Source organism: Eptatretus burgeri, chromosome 11 (genome assembly GCF_056783735.1).
Source record: "Eptatretus burgeri isolate ZD-2024b chromosome 11, Ebu_testis_v1, whole genome shotgun sequence".
In the NCBI taxonomy this organism is placed as follows: Eukaryota; Metazoa; Chordata; class Myxini; order Myxiniformes; family Myxinidae; genus Eptatretus; species Eptatretus burgeri.
In genome coordinates this window covers 67,026,135-67,053,819 of record NC_140971.1, presented here as the reverse complement: position 1 = coordinate 67,053,819, position 27,685 = coordinate 67,026,135, and the positions used below count along the sequence as shown (strand labels likewise).

At 42.8% G+C, this 27,685-nt stretch overlaps 1 protein-coding gene across 1 annotated transcript in view; it reads left to right on the top strand.

Annotated features, from left to right (window-relative positions):
* Window positions 1-20,979, top strand: part of LOC147017279 (transcription factor AP-2-epsilon-like) — a 316,131-nt gene extending 295,152 nt beyond the window's left edge. The window contains exon 7 of the mRNA XM_085846755.1: window positions 19,993-20,979. Within this exon, the coding sequence (XP_085702881.1) occupies window positions 19,993-20,089 (97 nt within the window). The 3' untranslated portion in view covers window positions 20,090-20,979. The remainder of the gene's footprint in view (window positions 1-19,992) is intronic.
* The last annotated feature ends 6,706 nt before the right edge of the window (window positions 20,980-27,685 follow it).

The window sequence follows — 27,685 nt, the reverse complement described above, 5'->3', positions numbered from 1 at the left end:
TGTGTCATTGGTTGTTATCTCCATATGCGGGTTTCAGAAAGTGGAGTGGAGTCCTCCCAGGTATCGAAGAATCCGTGTGCGTGTGCGTGTGTGTGTGTGTATGTGTGTCATTGGTTGTTATCTCCATATGCGGGTTTCAGAAAGTGGAGTGGAGTCCTCCCAGGTATCGAAGAATCCGTGTGCGTGTGCGTGTGTGTGTGTGTGTGTGTGTGTGTGTGTGTGTGTGTGTGTGTGTGTGTGTGTGTGTGTGTGTGTGTGTGTGTGTGTGTAAGAAATATAAAAGCGGCTCCCTGCATACATCCCGCATCGCCGGCACGGATGTACTTTTATACCTTGGCCTAAATTCGAATAAGCTGCTACCGCCATGCATAGCAAAGCGATTAAGGGTTCGTTTTTGAGCGAGCCCCGGGGCTGTCGCCTTTTCTGCGACGGCTGCAGCGGGGCAGGGGCTGCTGATGTCGGAGGAACTGCGGAGGAGGCGCATCAAACCCCGTGCAAGTTGCCGTCACGCGTAAGCGATTACAGGCGACACGGATATGGGCAATATTGGTCTGAATGCATCGGCGTGACCCGCTCTGATATCGCGTGCAGCATGGCTTTTGTGTCATCAACAGGAGGGTGACACGGGGAAAGGAAGGAGGGGCGGAGGATAAACTTCACAAAGTTTCTGCTCTTAACTAAAACAGCATCTGTCGGTCGATTATACAGTCCACCGTGAAGTTATGAAAAAATAATGGGCCGCCACCTTTAAACAAGCAAGTGCGGCGAATAGAATGCGAGTCAATAAAAAATAAAAGGACAGACTGTATATTGAAAGGAGAGTGCGGCTGCGTGAAAGACGTAGCATATGTCTGTCTCTTTGTGTGATGGGACGTCCGCCTGGCACCGTGACCGTCCTGTTAGCAGCTGATCGCAAACTCCCCCACACCCACCCCCACCCCTCCCTATCCCCCCACCCCCCAACGCACTCCAGCCTCACCCTCCCACCTCATTGGCCGTAATTAAGTCTAAAAGCTCCTCGTCCGAAGCAAAACGCGAGGGCATAACGGTGATAAAACCGAATCCAAAGCTAAAGGAGATAAAGGAGATAACTGGATAATCGTCCTACTCCAACACGTGTTATCATGATTCACTGTTCATTGAAATGTTTGTACTTAACAGGAAACTCAAGTCAAACTTCAAAAGTCAGAGACACGTAGCTTGTTACCTCCGCCACCGAAGGTGAAGGAGGTTGTTTTCACCCTCTTTCTGTCTCTGTTTGTTTGTTTGTTTGTTTGTTTGTTTGTGTGCAGGATCTCAAAAAGTAGTGGACGGATCCGGAGCAAACTTGGTGGACGCGTTGAGTGCGTGACAAGAAAGAATTGATTCGATTTTGGTGAAGAATTGATTTGATTTTGGTGAAGATCTGAATCCGGATCTAGATGCGAGATTTATTAATTTTTATTTTTTTTTAAGTGATTCTTCACCATTGAGAGATCGGGCTCAAAAACGATATATAGCACGATATCTCAAAAATGTATTGGGCCCGATATGTTCTCATGGATCAGACATTACATGGTGGAGGTATGCGCTCGAGTTATTTATGGAATGATTTTACCTTACATCATTATACGGGGTTCGATTTTTTACACAACTAAGCAGAAAATGTAACTTTTCCTATTTTCTGGAACTTTTTGCGGAAGTAGCCGCGTCTTCTTTTTGTGTGCCCGGATTGGCTATGACGTGTTTTCGGTCAGATGCGTTCACAGCCAATCATAGATCCAGAAGATGCATTGCCTGCTGGGTGGTGAATTCTTCATGTGAAGGTAAAGGTGAAAAATTGCACAAAGAACTAGAAAATCCCCATTTTTAAAAACCTATTTATTTTCCCTAAACTGTCCACACTTAAATCGGTTTATCTCTGTTGACATAGTTATCACAAAGCACACCAACTGTGCAACTTGATAACAACAGTACAGTCTGTCACCATTGAGTGTATTTTCACACAAAACAAGTGTCAGATGACCAGCCATGTGACGCGAGTCTGTGACACGAACAGCTCAGTCTTGTCTTTCTCCGCTATCAGTTCGAACATTAGCAAATTGTAAAGAGTTGCGGTCGATCGAACGGTAACGGTATACAGGCCAGAACAGAATTGGACAATAAGTGGGCATCAAATAGCAATTTCGATTTGGATTGCAATTGGATGCAAAGCAAACGAGAATTAACAACTAGGTTTTCGTGGTTGCGGAACAAAAGTATCTGTGGTATATTATGTCCTCAAGCGGTTATCATGAAGAACAGGGAACAAAATACCGCCTTGCCCGCGCAGAGGCAGTACAGCGTTTCGTTACAGCTGAGCCTGCGGCCTAAAAGGCTCGACATGGCGATGGGCATCCTGGTGGAACGATGGACGCATATTTGCTTGCCATATAGAGGGCATGTTACAAGCACAGCGACAGATCGAAACATTCGATCTGCTTATCATCCTCTGCACTTGCCAAACTTCAATCAGCGGTTTGGCGAATGGAGATCATGTCGGCCCCACAGAATTCTCGGTTACTTCCGGGTGCAGTCTATGGGTTATACCTTTCACAAATCTTTGTGATATATTCATATGTAGTGTTCTTCTTTCTTGTGCATCACAAGTTCTGCAGGTTTGCAACATTGGCTCAGGTAGCGGCTGTGCCGCTGATGCAGCGCCTTCTCTTGGAGCAGGAATTTATAATTTGTTCAGGGTGCCGGCGACAGCAAGGTACTCTTCAAGAAGGACACAGTGGGATCCTTCACGTCCACCAACTAATGCCAACCAATGAGACGCCCGTTTCACATCCATTCGAGAGGCGGCACACACACTGATGAATGACAGTTTATAGCTGGGGCGATCGGGATTCGAACAAAGGCTGGACAGCTTAGAGGAGAGAGTGCGTACCTCTAGAGTTGAGGCCATCCTGTCAGCTCATGAACAGCGTCGATATGCTTGCACACCCAGGCTTTTCATACGTCATTATGTCCACGCGGTGAGTGGGGAGCAGACATTACCCCAAGGCAACGCACACAAAATCGCTAGGCCTCATATTGGAATCTGTGCCTCATGCACCATCAACAATATAAATGATCCCTCGAAGATAAAGGTGGACGAACATAAAGCCATTGAAACATATTTTGTGCAATAAGTCTATATCTTTTTGCAAATTGAATATTTCATGTGGTTTTGCTTTTTCCTATAAAAAGTTAAATTATTTTCACGTTTAAAAAACAAGAATGATGACCAGATCATCCGACAGGATGGTGCATGGGTAGCACACTTACCTTTGAAGTGTTGAGCTTGGGCTCATTTTCCAGCCCAACGATATAAAGTCTAAACTGTCCGTTTGGTGCTTTGCAGGCAGGGTGTTGAATCACAAAGCGAGCTGTCGCTCAGATGGACGTTAAGCTGGGTGTTCCCTCTCCTATCATTGGTTGATGGACGTTAAAGATTGATGGACGTCACGAATATGAAAGACGATTTCATCGCTCACTCCCTGAACAAGTTACAAATTTCTGCCTAACATCAGCTCCAGTCCAACGTCAAACTTTGCAAAAGACTGGAGCTAAACTTCCCCCTTGGCCAATCCCACAAAAAGGTGGCATTAATTGGGGCTGTTCAATAAATTGTAGTTGAGAGATGACATTTTCTTGTATACAATGTCGAGGTTCATGGAGGAGCGAGAATGTAGAACACATCAGGCCAACAGAACAAAAGTAACAGCAGAAAGAGAGAGTCGGGGGGGGGGGGGTGCACACACCAACAGCCCAGTTTGAGGGACAAAATAGATGTACACTTGGAGAAATAAGGGATGTGGGAAAGAATGAAAGCTAGGGGGGGTTACCAAAGGATGGATGCAGCAGCAACAACAAGATGGATACTCTCAGGAAGGAAAAACTAGAAATTGGAAAGAGGTGGGCTTGGGGAGGGTTAATTGGGGGAAGAAAAGATGATGGTTATGGATGGGGACGATGGAGGATGCCCAGTCGGTGGCTAGGTTTTGAGGCAAACTTAGATATGTGGTTTGCCCGTGAAAATTTATGGCTGATAGTGAAGCCCAAAAGTTTGAGTGACTAAACTTCTTCAAGAGGATTGTTAATAAAGTAGATGGGAGGGTTCGGCAGACGGTGCTTTCGGCAAGACATCGTGAAAGTGTGAGATTTGTCTCGTTTCAAAGATGTATTCCAAGTATTTGATGAGATTGTGATTCTATCAAGATATGCAGAGAGGGAAGAGGCTGCTGCCTGCCTATATGAAGAATGAGGGATGTTACAGCAGAGGGTGGAGACATCCGCAAAGAGATAAAAAGGATTTTCCAGAGAGAGTCAGAGAGATTGTTGATGAAGATTAGGAATAGGATTGGGCCCAAGACACTGCCTTAACAGGGAGAGGAGATGAAAAGATTCTGTTGAGAGTCACACGTCAGCTACGAGAGTAGAGGAAGTCAGTAAGCCACATGTGGAGATGGCCTTGGATGGCGTAGGCAGACAGTAAGGCAGGATGCCAGACTGTATTGAATGCTCAAAATATGTCTCGAGAGACAGCCCTGATCTCATGTCAGACATTGAGGGTGTCTATTCATTGTTGGGAGAGCAGAAGCAGCAGGTCCAAGGTAGAGTGACCTTATCTGAATCTGAACTGGTGATCTGAGATAAGGCCGTTTGAGAAAATGAAAGATTTGATATAAATTATGATGATGGATTCCATGAACTAGCTGATGATTGGAAGCAAACTAATCGGTCTGTAGTTAATTGGATCGATTTTTGCAACCTGTTTATGTAATGCAGCGATGTTGACTGACTTCCACGCAGATGCAAGATGACCAAGGGAAAATTATAGGGTGAACAGAGCAGAAAGAGGTTGTGCAAGAGCAGCAGATCAGGGTGGTTTTTTTAGGACATGTGTGCTGATGCCATCTGTGCGACTTAAATAATCAGAGTGGTGGGTTACCCGAAACTTCTCCACCTTCTCAGCTAAAAATGATACATAGTCCAGAGCAGTTGGGTACGACTGGGTAAGGGGGTACGGAGAGCGAGGGATTGGGAACACAAGATTTGGAAGTAAACACAGAAATGAGGAATTCGGCCTTTTCATGAGTATGGTGGCTATGGTGCCATTTAAAGTGAGAGAAGGGATGGAAGGGTAGCATACTCCAGAGACAGACTTAACAAGGTGCCGCCAGGTTTCTGAGGAAGGAGACAAGTTTTATAGTTCAATCATGAGGTTGGCCAGATTCCAGATGTTGTTTTCTGGCTCTCCTGAGCATGGACACACTTGCTGCAGGATTTGTGGCATGATCTGAGGTTACCTTTGGTCGGATTTTCCTTCCAGGAAGAGAAGGCAAGTTATTTCAAGGCAACTGCCTCACCACATGATTCAGTGTACTATGGGCAGGAGGAAAGGTATGACAACTGAAGATGAGATGGGATGGATCTGTATTTAAGAGAGAGCAAATTTCTGTGAAATAATTCCCAGGCTGAGTTAATATCAGGGGCAGCAGATATAGTAGACCAGTCCTGAAGTGAGATGGCACATTGCCGTCCATGTCAGTTTGCCTGAGTGAACTGCCAGACTCGCCGGCTCTCTGAGAATGGCCAGAGATTATTATTGAATATTCCCTTTGCACAGGGTGAAACAGAGACACTGAAGTTTTGTAAATATTTTAAAAACATGATGTTAATGCATGGGATAACAGAATAACTAGCAGGATAACAGGACACTTGGCTTTGGAGCTGTCTAGCTTGGGTTAGAATCTCTACCCAACGATAAACGGTCACAATGACGTTTCGCCTGCAGGCGAGGTATCAAGTGTGTCCCATCCTTCAAAAGCATGTTTAGTCGTAAGACTCATCTGTCTGCCATCACTGATTGTTGGTGGTATATCAAAGTTAATGTGGTGTCTTTCTCAAATAGTAGGCACGTTATCACCAGCACCCTGAACAATTCCTGCTTTAACCAATAGGGGGCAATGCATCGGCCGCACAGCTGTACTCCCAGCATTGGTGCACACCAGCAGCCACATGATGCAGCTGAATGAATGAATGAATGAATGTTAAGGCACGTAAGACCTAATGTTACACATTTCTTTCCTTTCAGATTATGGTTTAAGATTGTGAAGACTTGTATCATTGGATGACCACAGGAGGGTCTGCTGTTCTGAAGCTGTTCTTTGCAACTTGGTCAATAGTCATTTTCTGTTAATACATTCTGAGGCAAAGGCAATGTAAAAAACAGGGTGGTATTACGAATATTTGCGAAGTGAAGAATTGATTGCCATCCAATCGTAAAAGTGTGCTCTGAGTCGAAGATGAAAGAGAGAGATTGTTGAAGATTGGAAGCAACTTAGGAGCTGGCAGGGAGCTGTGGTAGTTTGTAACTGAACCACAGGCTCTGGAGAGGGAGTAAAGGCTCTTACAAAGGCAGATCGAAAGGGAAGGATTAGAAAGGAAGGAAAATAAAAGGCTCGAGGCTGAAAGGAAAGTTAAAAGGCTTGAGGTGGAAAGAGAGATGGAGGCAAAAGACTTGACGCTGAAAGGGAAGCTAGAAGGCTTGAGGCAGAAGGGGAATTTAAGTGTCTCGAAATACAGAGTGCCCAAGTAAAGGTGGTGAACCAAAAAATAGGGGCAATACCCCTGGGCGCTCACCTGGTCATGGCTGGATAAGAAAACCAAGGAAAACCAAGGTCTGGATTACCCACAAAATATGTAACAGAGAAGAAAATAAATACCAATGGATGTTTTTTTAATGGTGTGAACAATCTTTGGTACATCACGGGTGATGATAGTTGTGGTCAAGTTTCATCAAAATTGCGGGTGTGGCTTCTGAGAAGAGACCAGATACCTATTTTGGGGGGAACAACCCCCCCTCCCCCCATAGAACCCCTTACAGCCTGCTTTTTCTAATGCCATGAACAAACTTTGGTACATCTTGGGTGATGAAGGTTGTGGTCAAGTTTCATCAGAATTGTGTGTGTGTGTAGTTTCTGAGAAGAAACCAAATATCTATTTTGGGGAGCAACCTCCCGTAATCCCCCTTCGGGCTCAATTTTTTAATGCTGTGAACAAATTTCGGTACAGACTGGGTGATGAAGGTTGGGGTCAAGTTTCATCTAAATTGTGGGTAGTTTCAGAGAAGAAGTTACAAGTATTTGTGGACGGAAGGACAGACTGACGGACGGACGATGCGTCATCCCAGAAGCTCCCTGGAACTACGTTTCAGGTGAACTAAAATGGAAATACCAATGTGAAGTCACTTAATAGGGCATTGGGTCACCACATTGCTCCGATATGGCCTGCGTACACCATAACATAAAGTCCACCAGTGTCTGGAATTCTGCAGGAGGGATGCAGTACCATTCTTCCCTGAGAAAGTCTATCAACTCACAACTGTTTGATGGAGGTGAAAAATGCTGTCGTAGGTGTCGTTCCAGAATATCCCATAAATTCTCAATTGGGTTCAGATCTGGTGACTGAGAAGGCCATGACATATGGATAGCATCAGTGTCATGCTAATCAAACGATTGGGTGACCACACGCGTGCTCTGTGGATGGGGGCATTCGAGGGTCTCCTCTTTCAGCCATGAGAGCCATAATTATAGACAACCAGGCCTGTGCAGCATTTTTATACATAACCCCAAGCATGCTGGGATGGTATTTGCTTGGGGCCACACCTGCCTGGAAGACATTGCTTGGTGTCCCTCATTTACCCAGGTATTTCCAAATTTTTTTGTCCACTACCTGTAGGTCATCCAGAGAATGCGAATAGTGTTGCGCAAGCTAGAGCTCCAAAGCTCTCAGCCTTTATCGAGAGGAAGGATGAGCAAACTTTCTGAGATTTGAGCATTTTGCTAGTAACAGCGGATAGGATGAAGCGGGATGGACCACATCACCCAGTGCTTTGTTAAAGGCCCAGTCACACCTTGACGTTTTAGCCAGCAATGGCAACGTATTAAAATGTATGTAAAACGCTGGCTTACATTGAACTTTTGATGTTTTTTTAAAGATTCGGACGTATTCATAACGACTTGGTCTTATGCATAACGTATTAGTAACGGACACAGAACGTTTCGTTGTGTTATAGATAACTTATACCAACGAATGCTGAACCTGTTGTCGGCCTACACAACCTATGCCCAACGATAGTCTAACTTATGCATAGCGAGCTGCACGCATCACCGACGATGACGTGACATAGCCTATTAAAAGGTTGACGCACAACGATTCAAATCATAACCGCCGCAGAAATGGAAGTGTCAACATCGCAGTCACACCTTGGCGATCTTGCCAGCGTATGCCGACCTCTGAAAAATGCGTCTAAAACGCTGGCCCACGTCGAATACGGTATGGGTAAGTTTGGTATGCGTGATTAGAACACTAAAGTACGCTATCATACGTCGTAGTAAGTGGAGTACGTCTTGTAATTTTGAACATGTTGAAAATTTTACGACGCACTTGCCGTATGACACACGCTCCGCATGCGATGGAAATGGGTTGTACGCACGATATGCGATCGTTGACACACATCAACACACGTTACTTGTAAGGTGCTCATAAGTCAAAACACGTCAAGGTAATGGTTAGCGTCAGTGTTCCAGACTCCCGGGTTTTTTTTTCTTCGGTATGACGGTGTTCAGTGTACAGTGCGGTTATGATTTAAATCATTGAGCGGCAGCCTGTTAATTATATTATATTATAACCGCACTAGAAATCGAAGTGTCAAAATCACCATCATATCGAAGGAAGAAAAAAAAAATAAAAAATAAAAAAAACCAGGGAGTCTGGAACACTGAAGCTAACCATTACCTTGATGTGTTTCGACTTATGAGCACCTTACAAGTAACGTGTGTCGATGTGTGTCACCGATCGCGTAACGTGAGTACAACACGCAACTCATAGGTTAGAAATAAGTTTCGGGTACGCTAAACATTACCTCGACGTATTTCGACTTATGAGTAACTTACAAGTAACGTGTGTCGACGTGTGTCAACGATCGCGTGACGTGCCTACAACTTATGGCCAGCGTTATGCGGAACGTGCGAGTCATACGCTGGCATAAGTCTTAAAATTTCAAGCATGGAAAATTTGAGGACAACCGAAAAGTACAACGTTTAAAGCCAACGTACAACGACGTATGGCAGTGTTTTTCAGCGTGCTCTCAATGTTATCAAAACGTACCCAAAACGTATTCGACGTGTACCAGCGTTTTCGACAAATTTTCCAAAAATCGGCATAAGCTGGCTAAAACGTCAAGGTGTGACTTGGCCTTAACCAGCAAAGCACTTCATGTGAATTCCAGGTTGTCAGATGTGGCAGCTGTTTATTATAACCAATTGAAAGATGCACTTTTGAAGTGGTATGATCTCACCGAGGATGGGTGTAGGACCAACTCAATGGGTTAGGGGAGAGCCTTGAGCAATTTATAGTTAGGATAACAAATTATTTCATTAAGTGGGTTAAACTCTTGAAGACTGACTAGATATTTGTTTACCTACATGACTTGTTTGTGAAGGAACCATTTACCAATGCATGCCCAAAATATTTATCTGTTCATTTGCATGAGAAGGCACCAGAGAATCCTAAAGAGCTAGCCAGGGTTGCAGATCTTTTCCTGAAAGCTCATAATAGACATCTGTCAACTGTTGTTCAGTGTGCCATTGCTAGTTTGCAGGGAAAGGAGAACGAACCTGCAATGCTGAAAGGAGATGAGAAGATCGTGGGTTATAACAACATGGTATTTTGCTTATAAAAGGGAGGGCCAGAGAGCCATGGACTGTAAAGAGCAAGATGAGGGCACGGTAGGCTCTGAGATGCATTGTTATCTTTGCCAATGGGTAGAGCATGCAGCAAGGGATTGCAGGTCATTTTCGAAAGGTGCCAAGACATGGGTGCCGAGGGCTGCTGGAGCAGTACAGCTGAATGGTCCTGAATGAAGGTGTCAACAGATGATTCTCACAATTGCAAAGGTCACAAAGTGAGTCCTGGCTGTCTGGTGAAAATTCATTTTCCCAAAAATGGAGGTATCTGATACCAAATTGGAACAGTCTTGAAGAGGACCATTTCTTACTTGCATGTGGAAAGAAGCTTCTGCTCGTGAGCAGTGCCTGTATCCCACCCCTTTAATGGAGCCACAAGGCAGATGCCAGTGGTGAAGGGGAAGGTTGGGAGCTCTTACGTGCATGCCTTAGGGACATAGGCTGCAGTGGAATCATAATGAAGGAAGACCAGTACCATGGAAGGTTTAGTTGCATGCTGTTCATTATGAACCTGCCATGGAAGGGGCCAATGGTAAACATTTAGGTAAATACTTCTCACTGCTTGACAGGTGTGGTTGAAGCCCACTGCTTGCCAGATGCAATGTACTACCTGATCATTGATAATTATCACAACTATCAGATCATATGGGTCCACCCAGATCATCTGGGTCCAGATCATGAGATCACCAGATCATCTGGTCCCAGAATGGCAGGAGGATTGTTTGTTGACTGCATGGGTCAGGGCACAGTTGATTAGATAACCCCTCCTGTGTTACCTGAATCAATATCCCAGTGATGATAGTGACCAGCTGAAGTTGCAACAGAAAGAGTGTGTGGTGGGAGATGTATCCCCAGCTGATGATCATGATATAATGTATGCTACGGTTTTGCTGCTGATGGAATTGACCATGGAAGATGCCTTTGATGGCGAAAACCTGTTAGAGCCTTGCATCTACAAGCCCAGACCGACACGCACAGAGAATTGGAGACAGATAGGATGTTTGGTCAGAATCTCACCCATGCACAAATTTAGGAGGTTCGGTCCACAGTCAAATAATATCAAGATGTGTTGATTTCCTAGGCACTATGACTTTAATCCATCATCACGTAAACCTGACTACAAGTGAGCCTGTTCAATCAAAACAATACTTCATACCGTACAGTATCACAGGATCACTGAGTCGCAAAATACAGGAAATGTTGGAAATGGTGAGAATTTGATGGTCAGATTCATCCTAAATATCAGAAGTGGTGATAGTCTATGAGAAGGAAAGAACAAATCAAGTGTGTGTTAATTATCACAAGTTCAATAACATCACTGTATCTGAACCGGAACCAATGGTGAGAGTCAATGACCTCCTACAGAATGTAAGTGGAGATGAGTATTGTATGAAGATTAGCCTGAGCGAGTTGTCTTGGCTAATATAGATATCCATCCATCCATTGGGACCATACTCTGTGCAAAGCGTTAGTGCTGCCAAAGCAGTCTCCTTGGCTATTGGGAACAATCCTGTACAGGTCACCACTCCGACACAGAATATAGATATACAGTATACAAAACAGAATTTGTGGCAACAGATGGTACCTACAAGTTTCTGAAGATGCCATTTGGGATGGTAAATTCAGGTGTTACACTTGTACGAGGCATGAAGAGGCTGATGGTGTGGATGGACATTGTGGATAGATACACTGGTGACATTATGGTCTGTACACACACTTGGGGCGAGCATTTGGCGACCCTTCGGGAGGTGCTCCACAGGATGGCCACAGCCTGCCTCATGGCCAGACCATCAAAGTGTGAGATGGACAACATAAGCTTTTTCAGTCACCACAGAGAACATTGTCTGTAAGGCCTTCATGATGACAATGTGGAAATATCAAGGGTGCATCACAGCTGATGACAAAGGAGGTCATGTGAAGGTTTGGTGGGATGCTGCAGGGACGACATCCCTGATTATGCAGCCATCACTGTGCCGCTTACTGATTTGACTGGGAGGGGTCAACCCAGTAACGTGGAATTGGGGGATGCTCAAGAGAAGGCCTACAAGATCATCAAGGAACTCTTCATCAGCAAACTCATTTTGAGAATACCGAACCCGAGTAAGCCATTTATACTCAGGGCCAATACTTTTGATATTAGCATTGGAGCTATTTTGTTTCAGTGAACATGAGGGCAGACTTTTCACTGTGAGTTTTGCCAGAAAGAAGCTGATAAACTGCTGGAAGAACACCATAGAGAACGAGATACTTTCTGTTGTGTGGGACATCAAGAGATCTATGCCATATCTCTCCTCTTCTTCTTCTTTTGGCTAGCTCCCTTTAGGGGTCGCCACAGCGGATCAACAGTCTCCATTTCGCTCGATAGGGACTCTATAGGGATCTATGTCATATCTCTATGGGACTGACTTTGTTTTATAGACTGATTTTCAGCAATCACTGTACATGGAAAAGGCAAAGTTTCTCGATGATAAGATCATGAGATGGGCCATGTTCCTGAAAAAATATCCATTAATGATAGAGTTGAACAAGGGGAAAGACAATGTGAAGGCAGATTATCTGAGCAGGGCTGTTTAACTGTGATTTTCAAATTGAATTGCTGATACTTTTCCCTGTTGTTGATAGTTGTGGTGTTTTGAAAAATTAGGAATTTTTTTTGTGTGTTCTGAAGGATAATTTTTCAATTGTTTTGAAAAATTATCCCTCAGATCAGCAAGCAGCAGCCTCTTCACTCTCTGCAGATCTGGATAAAATCACAAACTGGTCCAACACTTGGAAGAAGTCTTTCAATCTTGACATATTTCACTCTCTCACTATGTCTCTCTGAAAGGACCGTTTGGAAACCCCCCACCCCCACCCCCACCCCCACCTACTTCCTCACCAATCCTCTTGAATAAGTCCTTTCATTCAAGCTTCTGGGTCCCACTATTTGCCATGATCTTTCCTGGGAAAGCCACATTTCCAAGCTGGCCACCAAAGCCAATCGCCAACTGGGCATCCTCAGTCATGCAAAGTCCTTCCTTGGCACACCTGAGCTCCTGACCACATACAAAGCTTTCATCTACAGCCTGATGGAGTACTGCTCTCCCCTCTGGTCTAGTGCTCCTGCCTCACACCTTGCTCAGCTTCACGCTGTGAAAACCAAGGCTTTTAGGATCATTGTTATCTCTTGCGATGAAGCTGAGTCTTTGGGTCTCTCACTCTCTCACTGCAGGCAAATCGTTGGTCTTTGTCTTCTTCAGTCTCCTCTCTGGCCTCGCCCCCTCCCCCTCCCACTCCTTGGTCTGTGATCTGTCCTCATCATATTTCCGGAGAGCGCTCAAGGTTCGCCAGCAACCCCCTTCTAGTAAAACTACCAAAATCAAGAATCACTGCTCACCTTCCCTCTTTCATTCCTCTTTCTTCTGCCTTTGGAACAAGCTCCCACACACTCTTCAATCCCACTCTTCCCTCCAAGTCTTCAAAACAGCTGTTCACCACTATCTCTTATCTTCTCCCATCCAAAACCACAATCTTTTTTACCCCCATTAATCGACCCCAAACCCACCTCCTTCAAATTCACTTTCTTTCCTGAAAATCTCTGTACTTTAACGACCTGAAAGTCCCTGTGGTGACCATCTTGTTTACCCCTTGTATCCTGCCCCATCTTTCTCCCTTCCACGGATCTCCTAATGTCTCTGTTCCCCACTGTTTTGTGCTTCCCTCTTCCCCCTCTCATCTCCTGCTTCCCTTGTTTGTACGTTCTGTGTGTTAGCTCTTATATGAGCCTCGGCATAATAATTTGTTTTTTTATAAGTAGGTGTATGGGTACAACAGGAGGTCAGCGCTGGCATTCTTTTGACTTGATACAGAACAGATCGGTTATGTACAGTATATGATTGTGCAATGTTCTTTTAGTTGAGCTGAGTATTCTAAAAGCTGCTTTCTGAAAAAGGGTAACTGGTTATAATGTTGAGGTTAGCTTTTGACCTGAATAGAATGAGATCGCTAAGGGGCAGGAACTTTTCGATTATTTCCAGATTTAGAATTGCAGAGAAAACACGAGCTGCTTGTAGAAGGAGGAACATTTGCAGAGGTTCTCTCTGGATGGATATAAACGGGAAGGAGGAAGGGGAGTCCCGAGTTGCTGTGTGTGCAGTGCCACATTTTCACTGTTGGAAGACTCTCGCCTGCCGTTGTTTACCGATCTATCAAAGCACAATCACACACATATCATGATACTGATTGTGGTAAATACTCTCGCACCACCAGCTAATTGAAAGTAAGCAGGTGGGAAACAAATTTGCTGGGTTCACGGACAGATTCCATCTCAATAATGTTGAGGTTGGATCTGCTTCCTATTCCTAATACCATACTAGGTGGGACTATTCCACCTCAATAATGTTGCTCGAGTCAAGTTGTGCAGTTGGTCACTTCAGAAATGTAGCTTTGAGGTGCACGATTGAATTTGAATGAAAGATCACTCATGGCATTGTGGACATAGGGGTTCTCTTGTTCATTGTGATGTCCATTTGTGGGTTTCAGACGATGGAACAGATTCCTCCCAGGACTCAAAGTATCCACCTCAATTTAGGTAAAGGGGCTGTCACACCTTGACGTTTCAGCCAGCGTATGGCAACGTATCAAAATGTATGTAAAACGCTGGTGTACGCTGAACTATTGATGATTTAAAAAAAAGTTTTTGGCATATTCATAACTAGTTGGACGTATGCATAACGTATTAGTAACGTACACAGAACGTTTCGATAACTTATAGATAACTGACACTAACGAATGCTTAGCGTGTTGTCGGCATTCACAACGTATGCCCAACAATAGTCTAACGTATGCATAGCGCGCGGCAGCGTATCGCCGACGATCACGTGGCGTAGCCTATTAAAAGGCTGCCGCTCGACGATTCAAATCATAACCGCACTAGAAATCGAAGTGTCAACATCACCGTCATGCCCTGTCACACCTTGACGATTTAGCCAGCGTATGCCGACCTATGAAAAATTTGTCTAAAACGCTGGCACACGTCGAATACGTTATGGGTAAGTTTTGTATACGTTAAGAGCACGCTGAAGCACACTGACATACGTCGTAGTACGTTGAGCTCGTCGACAAATTTTAACATGCTCAAAATCTTTCGACATATGCCAGCGTATGACTCGCACATTCCGCATACGCTGGCCATAAGTTGTAGGCACGTTATGCGATTGTTGACACGTTATTTGTAAGTTACTCATAAGTCGAGGTAATGTCTAGCGTACCCAAAACTTATTTCTAACATATGAGTTACGTGCTTTGAACCTATGAGTAACGTGCTTTGAACCTATATGTAACGTATCTCCAACACATATTGACGTGTTTGACATCTTCCAGACGACCACAGAACTTACTGAACGTGTTTCTAACTTACAGCTACCGTATAATGGTGTATTGGCAGCGTTTGGGGGAATTGGTATATAAAAATTGGGTTCACAGGAAGAACCAGTCAGTGTTCCAGACTCCATTTTTTTTTTCTTCCGCATGACGGTGATGTTGACACTTCGATTTCTAGTGCGGTTATAATATAATATAATATAATTGAAAGGTTGCCGCTCAACGATCTAAATCATAACCGCACTAGAAATCGAAGTGTCAACATCACCGTCATGCCGAAGAAAAAAAAAACAAAAAAAACATGGAGTCTGGAGCACTGACGGGTTCCTCCTGTGTGAAGCCCATTTTTATATACCAATTCCCCTAAACGCTGCCAATACGCCATTATACGGGAGCTGTAAGTTAGAAACACGTTCAGTAAGTTCTGTGGTCGTCTGGAAGATGTCAAATATGTCTACATATGTCAATCTGCGTTGGAGATATGTTGCATATAGGTTCAAAGCACGTTACTCATATGTTAGAAATAAGTTTAGGGAAAGCTAAACATTACCTTGACGCGCTTCGACTTATTAGTAACTTACACGTTACGTGTCGACGTGTGTCAACGATTGCGTAACGTGCCTACAACTTATGGCCAGCGTATGCGGAACGTGTGAGTCATACGCTGGCATACGTCAAAAAATTTTGAGCATGTTAAAATTTTTCGATGAGCTCGGCGTACTACGACGTATGCCAGCATGCTTCAGCGTGCTTTTAACGTATACAAAACTTACCCATAAGGTATTCAACGTGTGCCAGCGTTTTAGACAAATTTTTCATACGTCGGCATATGCTGGCTAAATCGTCAAGGTGTGACAGCCCCTTTAAGGATCACATTTCAAGGACTAAGTTGTGAAGTTTTGTTGGTCATATATTTTGTTCCGAGGGTTATTTTAAGGATCGTCACTGAATCCCAGAGAGCCTCCAATTGTAGTTTGTCATATTATTCTCCAGTATAGTTTTAAAGATTTGCATGAGGTTCTTCTTTATCGATGCCATTGCTCCACTTAGCACTGGCACAATGTTGGCACTTTTCAGCTTCCAGGTTCTTTTCACTTCATTTTTCAGATCCTGGTACTTTCATCATTGTCCTAATTCCCACGTTATTTAGACCATAATTGCTGGGCACTGATATCTTAATTAGCAATGCCATCTATTCAATTTTAAAACTGAGTATCGTGTCCAGTCGCAATGCTTCGTTTTCAATGGTCACGCTTGATGGGATGGTCAGGTCTTACATGAGCACTATATCCTCGTTTTAAACAATCGCTTTTGGTTCGTGCTTCCATGGTTTTTCTGTGACTGGGATGTTAAGGTTTTTGCAGATGTGCCAGTGGATTACTCTGAACACATTTTTGTGCCTTTGTGTGTATAGCTGTTCTGAAATGTTCAATTTTTATAATAAAAAAAAAAAATTACATCTGGAGAGAATATGATTAGGTAAATACTTCTCACTTGACACGTGTGGTTGAAGCCCACTGCTTGCCAGATGCTTGCTTGCTATAATGACTTGCGCTTTGTTTCTACCTTGCAGAGCCTACACTTGTTTGATTGACTCAATCCTGCAATCTTCTTGAAGTCATTGGTTTCGTGTCCTTGGTCTTGGGCATTTATTATGACTCGTTCTCCATCTCAGTGAAGCTGACTTCTTCTTCGACACTCCAATGAGCCATTTTGTCTGCCCCAATCTGTCCAGCTCTTTTTTTTAATCTTCCTGATCTTTTGTCGTTCTCTAAATTGTCGGTGTATATTTTTTGATATTTTGTTTTATACTCTTTCTTTGTCTTCTTTGCAATCATTGTGGCTGTCTTTGTTGCTGTTTCCATTTCATGTGTAGCATCGTCGATTTGCGCCTGCTCTTACAACTATTTTGCAAGGTGGGTTAGAATTACCTTTTCTGGCTTATTGTCTTTGTGTATAAAATGGATTCAATAGTCTGTTGAGCTTTTCACATACACAGCCAATTCTACAGTCATCATTATCTGCACTTGTTTAAGCTCCATCAGGCCACCACCTCCTTCTCATCTCGGCAGGTATATTCTCGGGATGCAGAGGTTTTTGTTGAACATTTTGTTGATTGCGAGACGTTCCCTTATATATATATATATATATATATATATATATATATATATATATATATATATATATATATATATATATATATATATATATCTTGTTGATTTCCGATTGTGGCCAGTATTCTGCAACTCTATTGGAACACTAGTACTGCGAGTTGCTTTATAACATCGATTTTGTTTCTCGGGGTGAGATATATTTTATAGGATTAGCCTCGTTCCACATAGTTATTCCTCAGCAATTGTTCGTGACATATTTGGTGGCCCTCTTCTACTCAAAGTTATTTGTATGATTCTTCCTTTTCTAGCTCCTGCGATGTTGTTTTCGGCCAATATTTATGTCATCCGCTTTTTGTCGCTATACCTGCTACAAATGTGCACATGGCACACTTACCGTATCTAGATCAAATTCCATTTTATTTGGATGTCCTCGGAGGACCGTTTTACTCATTTTCGTTGTTCTGCCAATTCTTTGTCATTTCGTGTGAAGAGCTTTAAATCACCCATATATAGAATCAATTTGGAGCTGAGAGTTCAGGTAGGCCTAAGGCCTGTCCCAATGCTTTAAGGAATTAAAATGGAGGGAAGTTCTCTCCCTAATCTATAAATTCAATACCCATCACGTCTCTCACCCATAAAGGCAGCTGTGGCCAATTACTCGCACTAATTTTTCTATTTATGTTCCCAGTTGCAAAATAGTTGTGGTCAGTTAGTGGGAGTAATTGGTCACAAAAAAAAAAAAAACTTCATGGGTGAGTGACATGATGGGCACAGAGTTTAGAGATTAATGACGTGATATATCGAGGGTGTAGATCCTAGAGAACTCCACAAGTTTTAAACTGCTATGTACTCAGTTGATTCCAGAAGGGTGTAATTCCAGATTTGTATGTTGTGCGCAGCAAAGATTGGTGAATAAAGCTTGGTCTTCCTCAAAACCTCATGTTCCTGCTCTGGCTGAGGAACCACATTAATATAACACAGGCTGTTAGAATAGAATGGAGAATTAGGCATAAATCTAAATACTGGCTGAGTTATGTGGTGGAATTGGTGCATGAAGGATGGAGTAAAATGTTATATTTTCATCACGTGGAAGCCATTGCAATTAAACATTGTTGGTTGTTTCCTTGAGTGTAGTTAACTGAGCTCATAATGTCCTATTTCTGTTTTATTCGCTTGGACAGGACATATTGGACTTGTGAAGGAGCTAATGCTATGAGGTAGGGGACGCAGTATCATGGGGAATGAGCTATGTTATCTTTAAGCATAGAACATATGAATGTTTATTCGGTTTAAAATAGTTTATGTTTACCTCCACCACCTAAGGTGGATGGAGGTTATGTTTTCACCCCTATCTGTTTCTTTGTCTCTGAACAGGATATCTCAAAATGTTATGGACAGATTCGGACCAAAATTGGTGGACAGATTGGGTGTGTGACAAGGACAAATAGATTTGATTTTGGTGAAGATCCGGATGTGGATCCGAGAATTGTTTAATTTCAAAGTGATTCTTCACCATTGATAGATGGGGCCAAAAACTATGCATAGCTTGGTATCTCAAAAAGTTGTGGGTGGATGACAAAACTCGGTGGATGAGTTGGTTCGGTGAGAGGACAAGCCGATTCGATTCTGGTTCAGGTCTGGATCCAGACCCCGGCCTATCAGTGGGATAAAAGACGTAAACGGTTCAGCCGGGCAGAGGTATGCACTCCATCAATGCCACTCTGGTTTGAAGACTGGCTCCAGGAAACTGACTTGGGGGCACTCCAGCATTGACAGGGAGAGGAGATGAGAGGATTCTGTTGAGAGCCACTCGTTGGCTATGAGAGTTGAGTAAGTCAGGAAGCCATGTGTGGAGTTGGCCTTGGATTCCACAGACAGAGAGTTTGGAGAGCAAGGCAGGATGCCAGAGTGCATTGACTACTGTATCGACAGAGCAAGGCAGGAGTGCCAGATTGTTGTTTCCACATCTTGAGGATCCTGGAATCTCATGAGCTGCAGGAGTTAAAGCCATGATTCTGTGCAGACTACTTACTCAGTCTGGGTTCCAAGCTTTGAGCATGGAGTAAAATTGCCTGGAGGTTGAAATGTTGCTTCTGCCCAATGCTGCAGGTTTGCAAGAATGAACCTTTTCATTCTGCCCCTCACCACCTCACTTCATCCTTTGCCAAAACCCCACTACATTCCCAGAACAGATCTGGAAATTTTATAGTCAGAGAAAATCTGAGGCACAAATATTGCTCTCTTTTCTCGGTTTGTGTTGTCCATGCTTTTGTGACACAGAATCAAGGATCATCAAATAGCATGGTGACTTGAGAGCAGGTTAAATAAACAAGAGCGCAAGTGAGCATAATATACGCCCGAAAAGTCTCTGTGACACACACACACATGCGCGCGCACGCACGCACGCACATTCACAATTATATATTCAAACACATCAATTTATGAAGAACAAGAAGGTAAATACAGAATTGTGCTACTACATGGAAAACAGCATCCTGGTTGCCATGGCAACCACTTTAGATGACGAACGTATGTCGTGACACACCATCTCCACAGTCTGTACCTATGTACCAAATATGAAACGTGAAAGTTGAAAACTTTGAGAGTTAAAGTGCGGACAGGAACGGACGGACGGATGACCGGTATCACATAATACGCCCCGATATGTATATCGGGTGTATGAAAAGGTTAAAAAAAAAGAATGCCCACGCACCTGTCTGCGATGTGAGATTAACGTGCCTTGCGTTTCTGCCCTTTAGATTGCACAGAAGAGAGAGATGTGGTGCTGGGGCACCAGCCCATGGGGGAGAGCAGTTCACCATTGAGCTACGGACAAAGGCCTTGGAGGCTGAGTAATTCAGATTATAAAAGAATTGGTTCACAAATAATATCACAAGTGTTTAAGCTTAACGATTTGAGATTTTGTTGAAATTCTGTGTAAAAAAATCGTTTTTCACATTGCTTTTGTCGAAGATTTCCTCTTATCTTAAAGAATTTGTAATTGGTGTTGCCAGACAAAGTGTGAATGAATAAAGACACTTCCTCACTCATAAAATATAATTTGAACTTTGGTAAAATGCTGTAGTTGAGAGGATTCCCTTGTAAACCTGATTAACCATGTATTCTGTTACATTTTCTTTCTATAAAACATACAATTTGCCTTCGGTTGATATTGATTGTCATTTTTTGATTAAAACTGTGTAACAACCTGGAAATGTTGCATAAGTTCGAGGAAGACTTCAGTATATCAATTAGTACATGATTCAACATAACTTTAGATATTTATTATTTAGTTCACAAATTTCATGAATATAATGCATGGCTTTTTGTGTCGACGCATCATAAAAGCTGCCGAGGTTCTGTGAGCAGCGCCACTCAGTGTAATGTTGTTCTTTATCAACGCTGAGAACATGCCGAAGTAATGATTCACTCCCTTGATTTGTGTAACTGTCTGTACCTCCAAACCCTGGGGAACCTCAAAAGGGGCTGTTGTGCTCTTTTCTGATTGGCTGTAATTGGACGTTGCCTACATTGTTTAGACTGTTTCACTCCTTTCCCAGTAGCAGAAAGCAGTTATTTTGATTTTGAACGATGGAAATAGTTACTCTTTTGCAGATGAAAAGCTATTTCTCTTTTATCCTGCTTGTTCAATCATTTTCCCCATTCGATATACAAGACTTGGGTTAGGGTTTTTCCTTTGAGAGAGTTTCATTGATATATTTTCTCCCATATGCACACACGTACGTATTTGTATTAAAGATTCTCCTTTGTAAGCTGAACCTGTGTGGAAATTGAGTTCATTTCTTCCACACTATCTTTTCAAGGTGTGGGATCACTTTCACTTGTTGGATTTAAAATTGCGATTAATTCTCTGCACAATCTTTATTTCTTCTGAATACTTGTACCTGTGCATTGCAAAATTACATTGCGTGATCAATTTCAAATTTATATTTGCCATAACCAGTTCTTGTCGTTCCTTGCCTGTTTCAATCCCACATACTTTGTTGGGCCTATCACCTGAGTCATTTGGCTTAATTGCACTTAATAGTTGTAATTGAAATTGCTGCATAGTTATTCTTTCAACAGATTAGCAGCACCTGGTCCTGAAGATCAGGTTTGTAATCATATTGAGTGAGCAGTGTATCATATTAAATAGCAATGGCAGAGCATTGGTAGAGTTTATCCTCTTTGTCTAATGCTGTTAAGTTGAAATTTTGGGGAAATACAAGACCAATATCAGGCGCCACCTGGTGGGCTGCCCCTCCCAATTGTGGTGGCCGAAGCCCTCTTCATGAATTGGGTACAATTTTTGGAAACAGCATATGGACGATTGCTGTGTACAGACACTTACAACACACCGTTTGCACTTATAAGGTACTAACTATCATCGTTCATTTATGTACATACAGTATTTCATCAACTTGCAGTGATTAACGTTGAAACCTTAACACACAAAACAAGCCATGATGGTCCAACGCCATTGAAACATCATAATGAATGAGAATAACGTTTTACACTGGAAGGAGTCACTGTTAAAATAATTTATTTCCACAGTCTTAATGCTGTGAATCATAAATCGTTTTACATCTAGAACTAGAAAGGCACTCAGTAGAGCACATACCTCCACCACATAATGCCTGAACCATGAGAAGGTATCGGGCCCAATACATTTTTCAACTGGAAGGGCACTCGGTGGAGCGCATACCTCCACCACGTAATGTTTGATCCACGAGAACATATCTTGCCCAATTCATTTTTGAAACACCATGCTATATATCGTTTTTGGTCCAATCTCTCAATGGTGAAGAATTACTTTATAAATTCAATAATTCTCGTATCCAGATCCGGATTCGGATCTTCAGCAAAATCTAATCAAGTCGTCACGGTCACACACCCAACCTGTCCACAAAGTTTCCTTCAAATCCATCCACAACTTTTTGAGATAGCCTGCACACAGACAGACAAACAGATAGACAAACAAACGGACAAACAAACAAACAGACAGAGAGGGGTGAAAGCATAACCTCCTTCACCTTTGGTGGCGGAGGTAATTATGTATCCCTAATATAATTAATGGGCCAGAGTCGGTGTTTGCTTGTTTGTTTGTCGTGCTACTCCTCCAGTTCTAGGCCAATTACATCCAGACTAGCTACATAGGATCAGCGTGATCACAATTAGTGTAAAGGGGGTGTTTTTATCCTTGTCCGCAGGCTTGGGAGGGAAGGCAAATTCTCAGGGCTAATGTGTACCGCATGGAGCCATCCCAGGTGAGAGAGGGTATTACAAGTCCCCACATGGGGAGATTCGACGGGGGGGGGGGGTAGTGGGAGTGGGATGAAGGGATTTCCCTGGCTCTGGTTTTTGTATCCTTGGCATGGTACTTTAAATTGCCATGAATAAATTTATCCCTCATCCCCCTTCCCCCTGTCAAAATACAGTATTTTGTAACATTGGTGATTGCATCAGTGAAGTTTGTGAAGTTTTAACGTCCGACATTTAAAAATGATAAATGCACGCTGCATCCTTTTTGAACACGAGCCGATTTGAAAAAAGCTTGTTATAACCACACAAACCAGAATAACATCAGAAGGAAGACATCGTGGTAAACATGATTTTAAAAAGTGTGATGGAGTTTGATTTCACTGGATCTGGATCGTGCTGTTAAGGTGTATAAAGTGGATCGGATGGGATTCCACTAATCCCTTATAGTCATGTCACAAAACTGTACGTGAAGAAGCACAGGAAATTAGCCAAGGAACATCGACTACATCATCACTATTACGTTGTTGTGTTTCGATCCGACATCAAAAAAATTAAAATCTTACTCTATAGTCTCTCGTGTGTGAGGTTACCATGCAGGGAAAAAAATGAAGAGACAGCAAACATCAATGGCAGCTTTTTTTCAACAAACAGAGAAGAACCAACTGAAAGATTCACCCAGGGAGTTACCCGCTGAGGAAAAAACCACAAAAAACCATGTCATGAGTAAGGTCGCCGCAGCAGCATGGATGTAGGAGTAGGCCATAATGAAACTGACATGAGGCCGAGCCACAGGAAGGCCGGATTAATCGGGGGGGGGGGGGATGTGTAGGGCATGGTCGATTTGAAAAATGGTAGATAAATCGTGTTTGGCTATAGGCTAATGCTATCAGGATTAGTCATCTTACTCATCCGTTCCATGTAATGTATGCTGTCGAGATGTCCAGGAGTGTGTTCAGTTATCAAGCAGCCTGCTGGCACCTCCCAGGCCAGCCCTTTCTTAACGGTCTCGTTTGAGTGCTTAAGCGACCCTTGTGAACACTCCACAAGAAACGTGGTAACTGAACACACCCGAGATGCATGACATGGCGATGAGGATAAACATCGACACCATGGCTTATTTCGTCCATATCGATGGATTCGTTCTCAGGGGGCAGATTTCGACATGACATGTGGGAAGTTTATAGAGGTGACAGGCAAGTTAGAGCTTGGGAGGAATCGAAAGCGAGTTTTGATTTCAATTATTTGTTTTTCCAAAACGTAATTGAAAACCCTGAAAAAAATTCCTTTCTGGGTGGAGAGGGGGATGGGGGAGGTAGGAGGAGGGAGGGGAATGGGTGGGAAGGGCCGTATATTCGAAGAGTTTAGCCAACTTAACAATAGGCGCCATGTTGTGGACCATGGGCGTGTGCGCTCAAGCTTGTATAGCAAGTGCGGACTATGTTTTAGGGCTTGCCCTACAGAAGTTTTGTTTCTGGATTGTCTTAATTCTTGTTTTCTCCGTGAAAGACTTGAAGCCTTGTCCCATCTACATATACTGTATCTATAGATCTAAATCTTTGTTAGAATTTTTCCGACTTTTTCATTAATTCATCGCAATCTTGGGCTGTTGTAATAGTGTTTATAACCCCTCAAATCTAAATGCTTTTTTTTCTGGGTCTGACTTCATTCTTGCCCCCCCCCCCCCTTCACCTTACTCTCTTCTTCCTTCCCTAAACCCAAATCTCTCTTTCTTTCTCTCTTTCTATTTTCAAAACCTCAATCCACTTTTAAGTTTATTCCCTTAGAAATCTATTTTTTCCTCCCCACTCTTTCTCCCACCATTCTTCCCTCATCCATTTCATTCCTCCTCTTGAAATCATCCATCCCTTTACATATTCTTACTTCTGCATTTTCCCATCTTCACACTTTTTTCTTTTGTGCTTGTCCATCTTTTAACTCGTAATAATTATTTGTGCTACGAAGAAGCCGACAAATCTATGTTCAGATCAACTTGACTAGTTTAATTATACAATTAAAAAAAAAAAAAACTTTAAATCAAATGAACATTAAGTTTCCATCTTACATTAAAACATCAGGTTAGAGGGCGATGAAAGGCTGCAACTTTTACCGTAAAACCCACCAAATGTAGAAGGTCTCGAAACTAGTAAGGTCTAGAAACTGAAAAATCATCACTGTTAAATTGTGCAGACATCATGATAGAAAAAAGTCTTCCTGTCATCATTCATGGTCCTTGAACTGCATGTATTTCACTTTCAGGTCCAGTGTGACCACTCGTCATTTTCATAAATGCCAAGGTGAGCCAATGAAACAAGCCAAGAATTCACAAGGTTTTGGAAAAGTGATGATAATAGAAAACCTATACGCAAAGAAAATCTATAGAAAACCAAGACGACAAGGTGAACAACGAATAGCCAAGATCTTGTGAAAAAAGCCAAGGAGTGGTCACACTGTTCAGGTCTATACTGTATTGCTTATATTGGCATTAGGCATGGTTATGGAGTCATGGACCAACCACATCTAACAGTTCCAAGGTAAATGGTTCAAATGACCAACCCAAAAGTTTACACTGCACTCTGTAGTGCCACATACCAAAATACATGTTATCCGAAACATGTTATCCGTGATCTTGAACTAAATACACACTAACTTGCTACAATTTTTTGAAATTGTTGAAAAAGATCAGTAATACAATATTCATCAATATATATTTCGCTGGTGAAATAATACTTGGGTCATATTTAGTCTTTACTTCGACGTGTTAAGTTGACCTTACCTCGCACAAGAGACAGTTGTTGTTGGCTTTCCAGCCATCCCGACGAACCTTTACTTCCCAGATTTTCCTCCTTTCTGGGTTGTGTGGGAAGCGATGCATCCGTTTCCCGCAGTTCTTTCGATTTGAGCAACCCCAAGCTGCACAGCAGGGCATGTTTATAAACGTTGTAACTCTAAATATTTCATCAAAGTGACGTTTTATGAGGAAGCATTCAATGCAAAATGATATGTTTGTAGCGTTGTAGCAAAGCGAGTATCGTCTGCTAGGTACACAGGTTAGTCCACAACATGGCGTCCTGCAGTCACATGAGGGCTTTTGACCAATCATAAAGCAGATGCGCTGAAACCGGGTTGAACGTACTCTTTCTAATATACGGCTCTGGGGGTGGGGTGGGAGGATGCAGGAGAAGGAGTAAGAGTTTGGAGGGAGGGGGAGTGGGATGGGCTGAGGTGGGAGGAGGGAGGGGAAAGGGTGGGAGTCCTTAGGGAGGGGAAGGAGTGTGAGGAGGTGTGGGAGGAGGCAGAGGGAGGGTGGGATGAGAGAGAGGAAGTGGTGCGAGGAGGGACCAGGCATTGCCTGGCAACGCCAGGTACTCCTGCTATTAGCTATATATGTTTGAATTGTAATTTTACTTTTTAGTTTTATGTGGCTATTGTTATGTATAGCTTGTAAGTTGTAAAACTCAGAAATAACAAAAAATAAAATAAAACACTAAACAATGATGTGTCAATTTTATCCCCCACTGGAAATTTTACAAATCGCACCCTGAGTACCCACCCTTTAAAGTACCTCACAGTATTCCTGTCCCCACTTATCCCAGTACAGTGAGGTATTTTGAATTACACATTTGAATAAAGAAAATAACATCACCCACCTGGCTGCTCCCATGTGCAGTGGGTGCTTGTAGTAATTATAATTCATGGTATAATTCATTATATTGCTTAAACAATTAGAACCAGTTTAACAAAATTCTTGCCGAATCTTGCATCTCTGCTCATGCTGCTAAACAAAGAACAATGGCTTATCTGTCTGCTACATATGTTTTGGCTTGTCTGTTTGTTTGTCTATCTGTCGTGTTATAACTTGAGAACGGATTAACGGATTTAAATAAATGCAACTATGGTGAGTTCAGGGATCTCCCAGGAAGGTTTGTGATGAAAAAAAATATATTCTTTTAATTTTTTTATATATACATATATATATATATATATATATATATATATATATATATATTTATTTTTTTATGGGTACACCAACACACATGGCGAAACCGCAAACACCAACTTGTGATGCTCGTTATCCCCGCACTCCCAGGAATCCTTTTTCTTCTTGCCCTATTGATTAGCCATCACAGCAAAGACTGATATTTCCGTCAGCGAAGTGATGGGTCTTACTTATATTATAGTATCTCATAAAACCATGAATGTAAATGCAGAAACATGACCTCATGAAATTCAACAAATTTACAACCATGCCATTATTTCACTGCAAGAAGCAGCTGAGTTGCTACTGAAACAGTATATCCCATTGGTACAGCGATATCGACATCTCTGACTGCTTAGTTACTATATAAAGAGCCCAAAATTAAACAGCATATGGAGAACAAATTGTACATTTCCTATTTAAGCAACAAAATGACTCGTCTCAAAAAGGAACATAACTTAATCTCATTTGGCGTTCTGTTCTTATTCGCCATATGTGCCAGTCAAATGTAACGTGTCCTCACTGCACGCAGGTGTGCTGTCCTGCCAACGAGGAACCCGCAAGAGACTAGCTAATTGGCCGTAACGGGTCCAAAACGCTGGACTATTGTTACCGGGCCGAAACCGGAACAAATCGGCCCATTTTCCTGTCCGATGAGGAAAGGGGGCAGGCCCATCGGTGTTTAACATGGCCGCGGGGCAACAAGCGAGCGCATACTGCTCCCGCACACGTTGCGAGTGCACGGCTCTATAGAGGCTGAAACGTCCAGTGGCTTTTGTTATGCTCAACGACTACGACTCCATCGCCGTTCCACACAACATGCAGGCATCTGTGTCTGATTGCTGCATATGCCGCACTGGAGCTGCCACTTCTGAAGCAGAGCATGCATCTTCACGACTAAAGATCGATGCAATATTTAATACATTTATTTTCGGACATTTTACACTGAAAATACAAGTTGGATGAAACAGCTTCTGGAATATTATGGGAGTTACGAAAATACAGGCTGGTTGCTCACCTGGGTACATTCACTGCCATATTCTACCGATTGTGGAGGAGCTGGCAGGATAGCTTAGAGGTATACACACTTGCTTCAAATAATTGTCTAGTCTGTTTTTAATCTTGACACAGCTATAAAACTGTCAACCTGGTGTCTCGCAGGCAGGACGAGGCATCACTACGTTTGCCGTGAGTCGGATGGATGTTAATCTGGA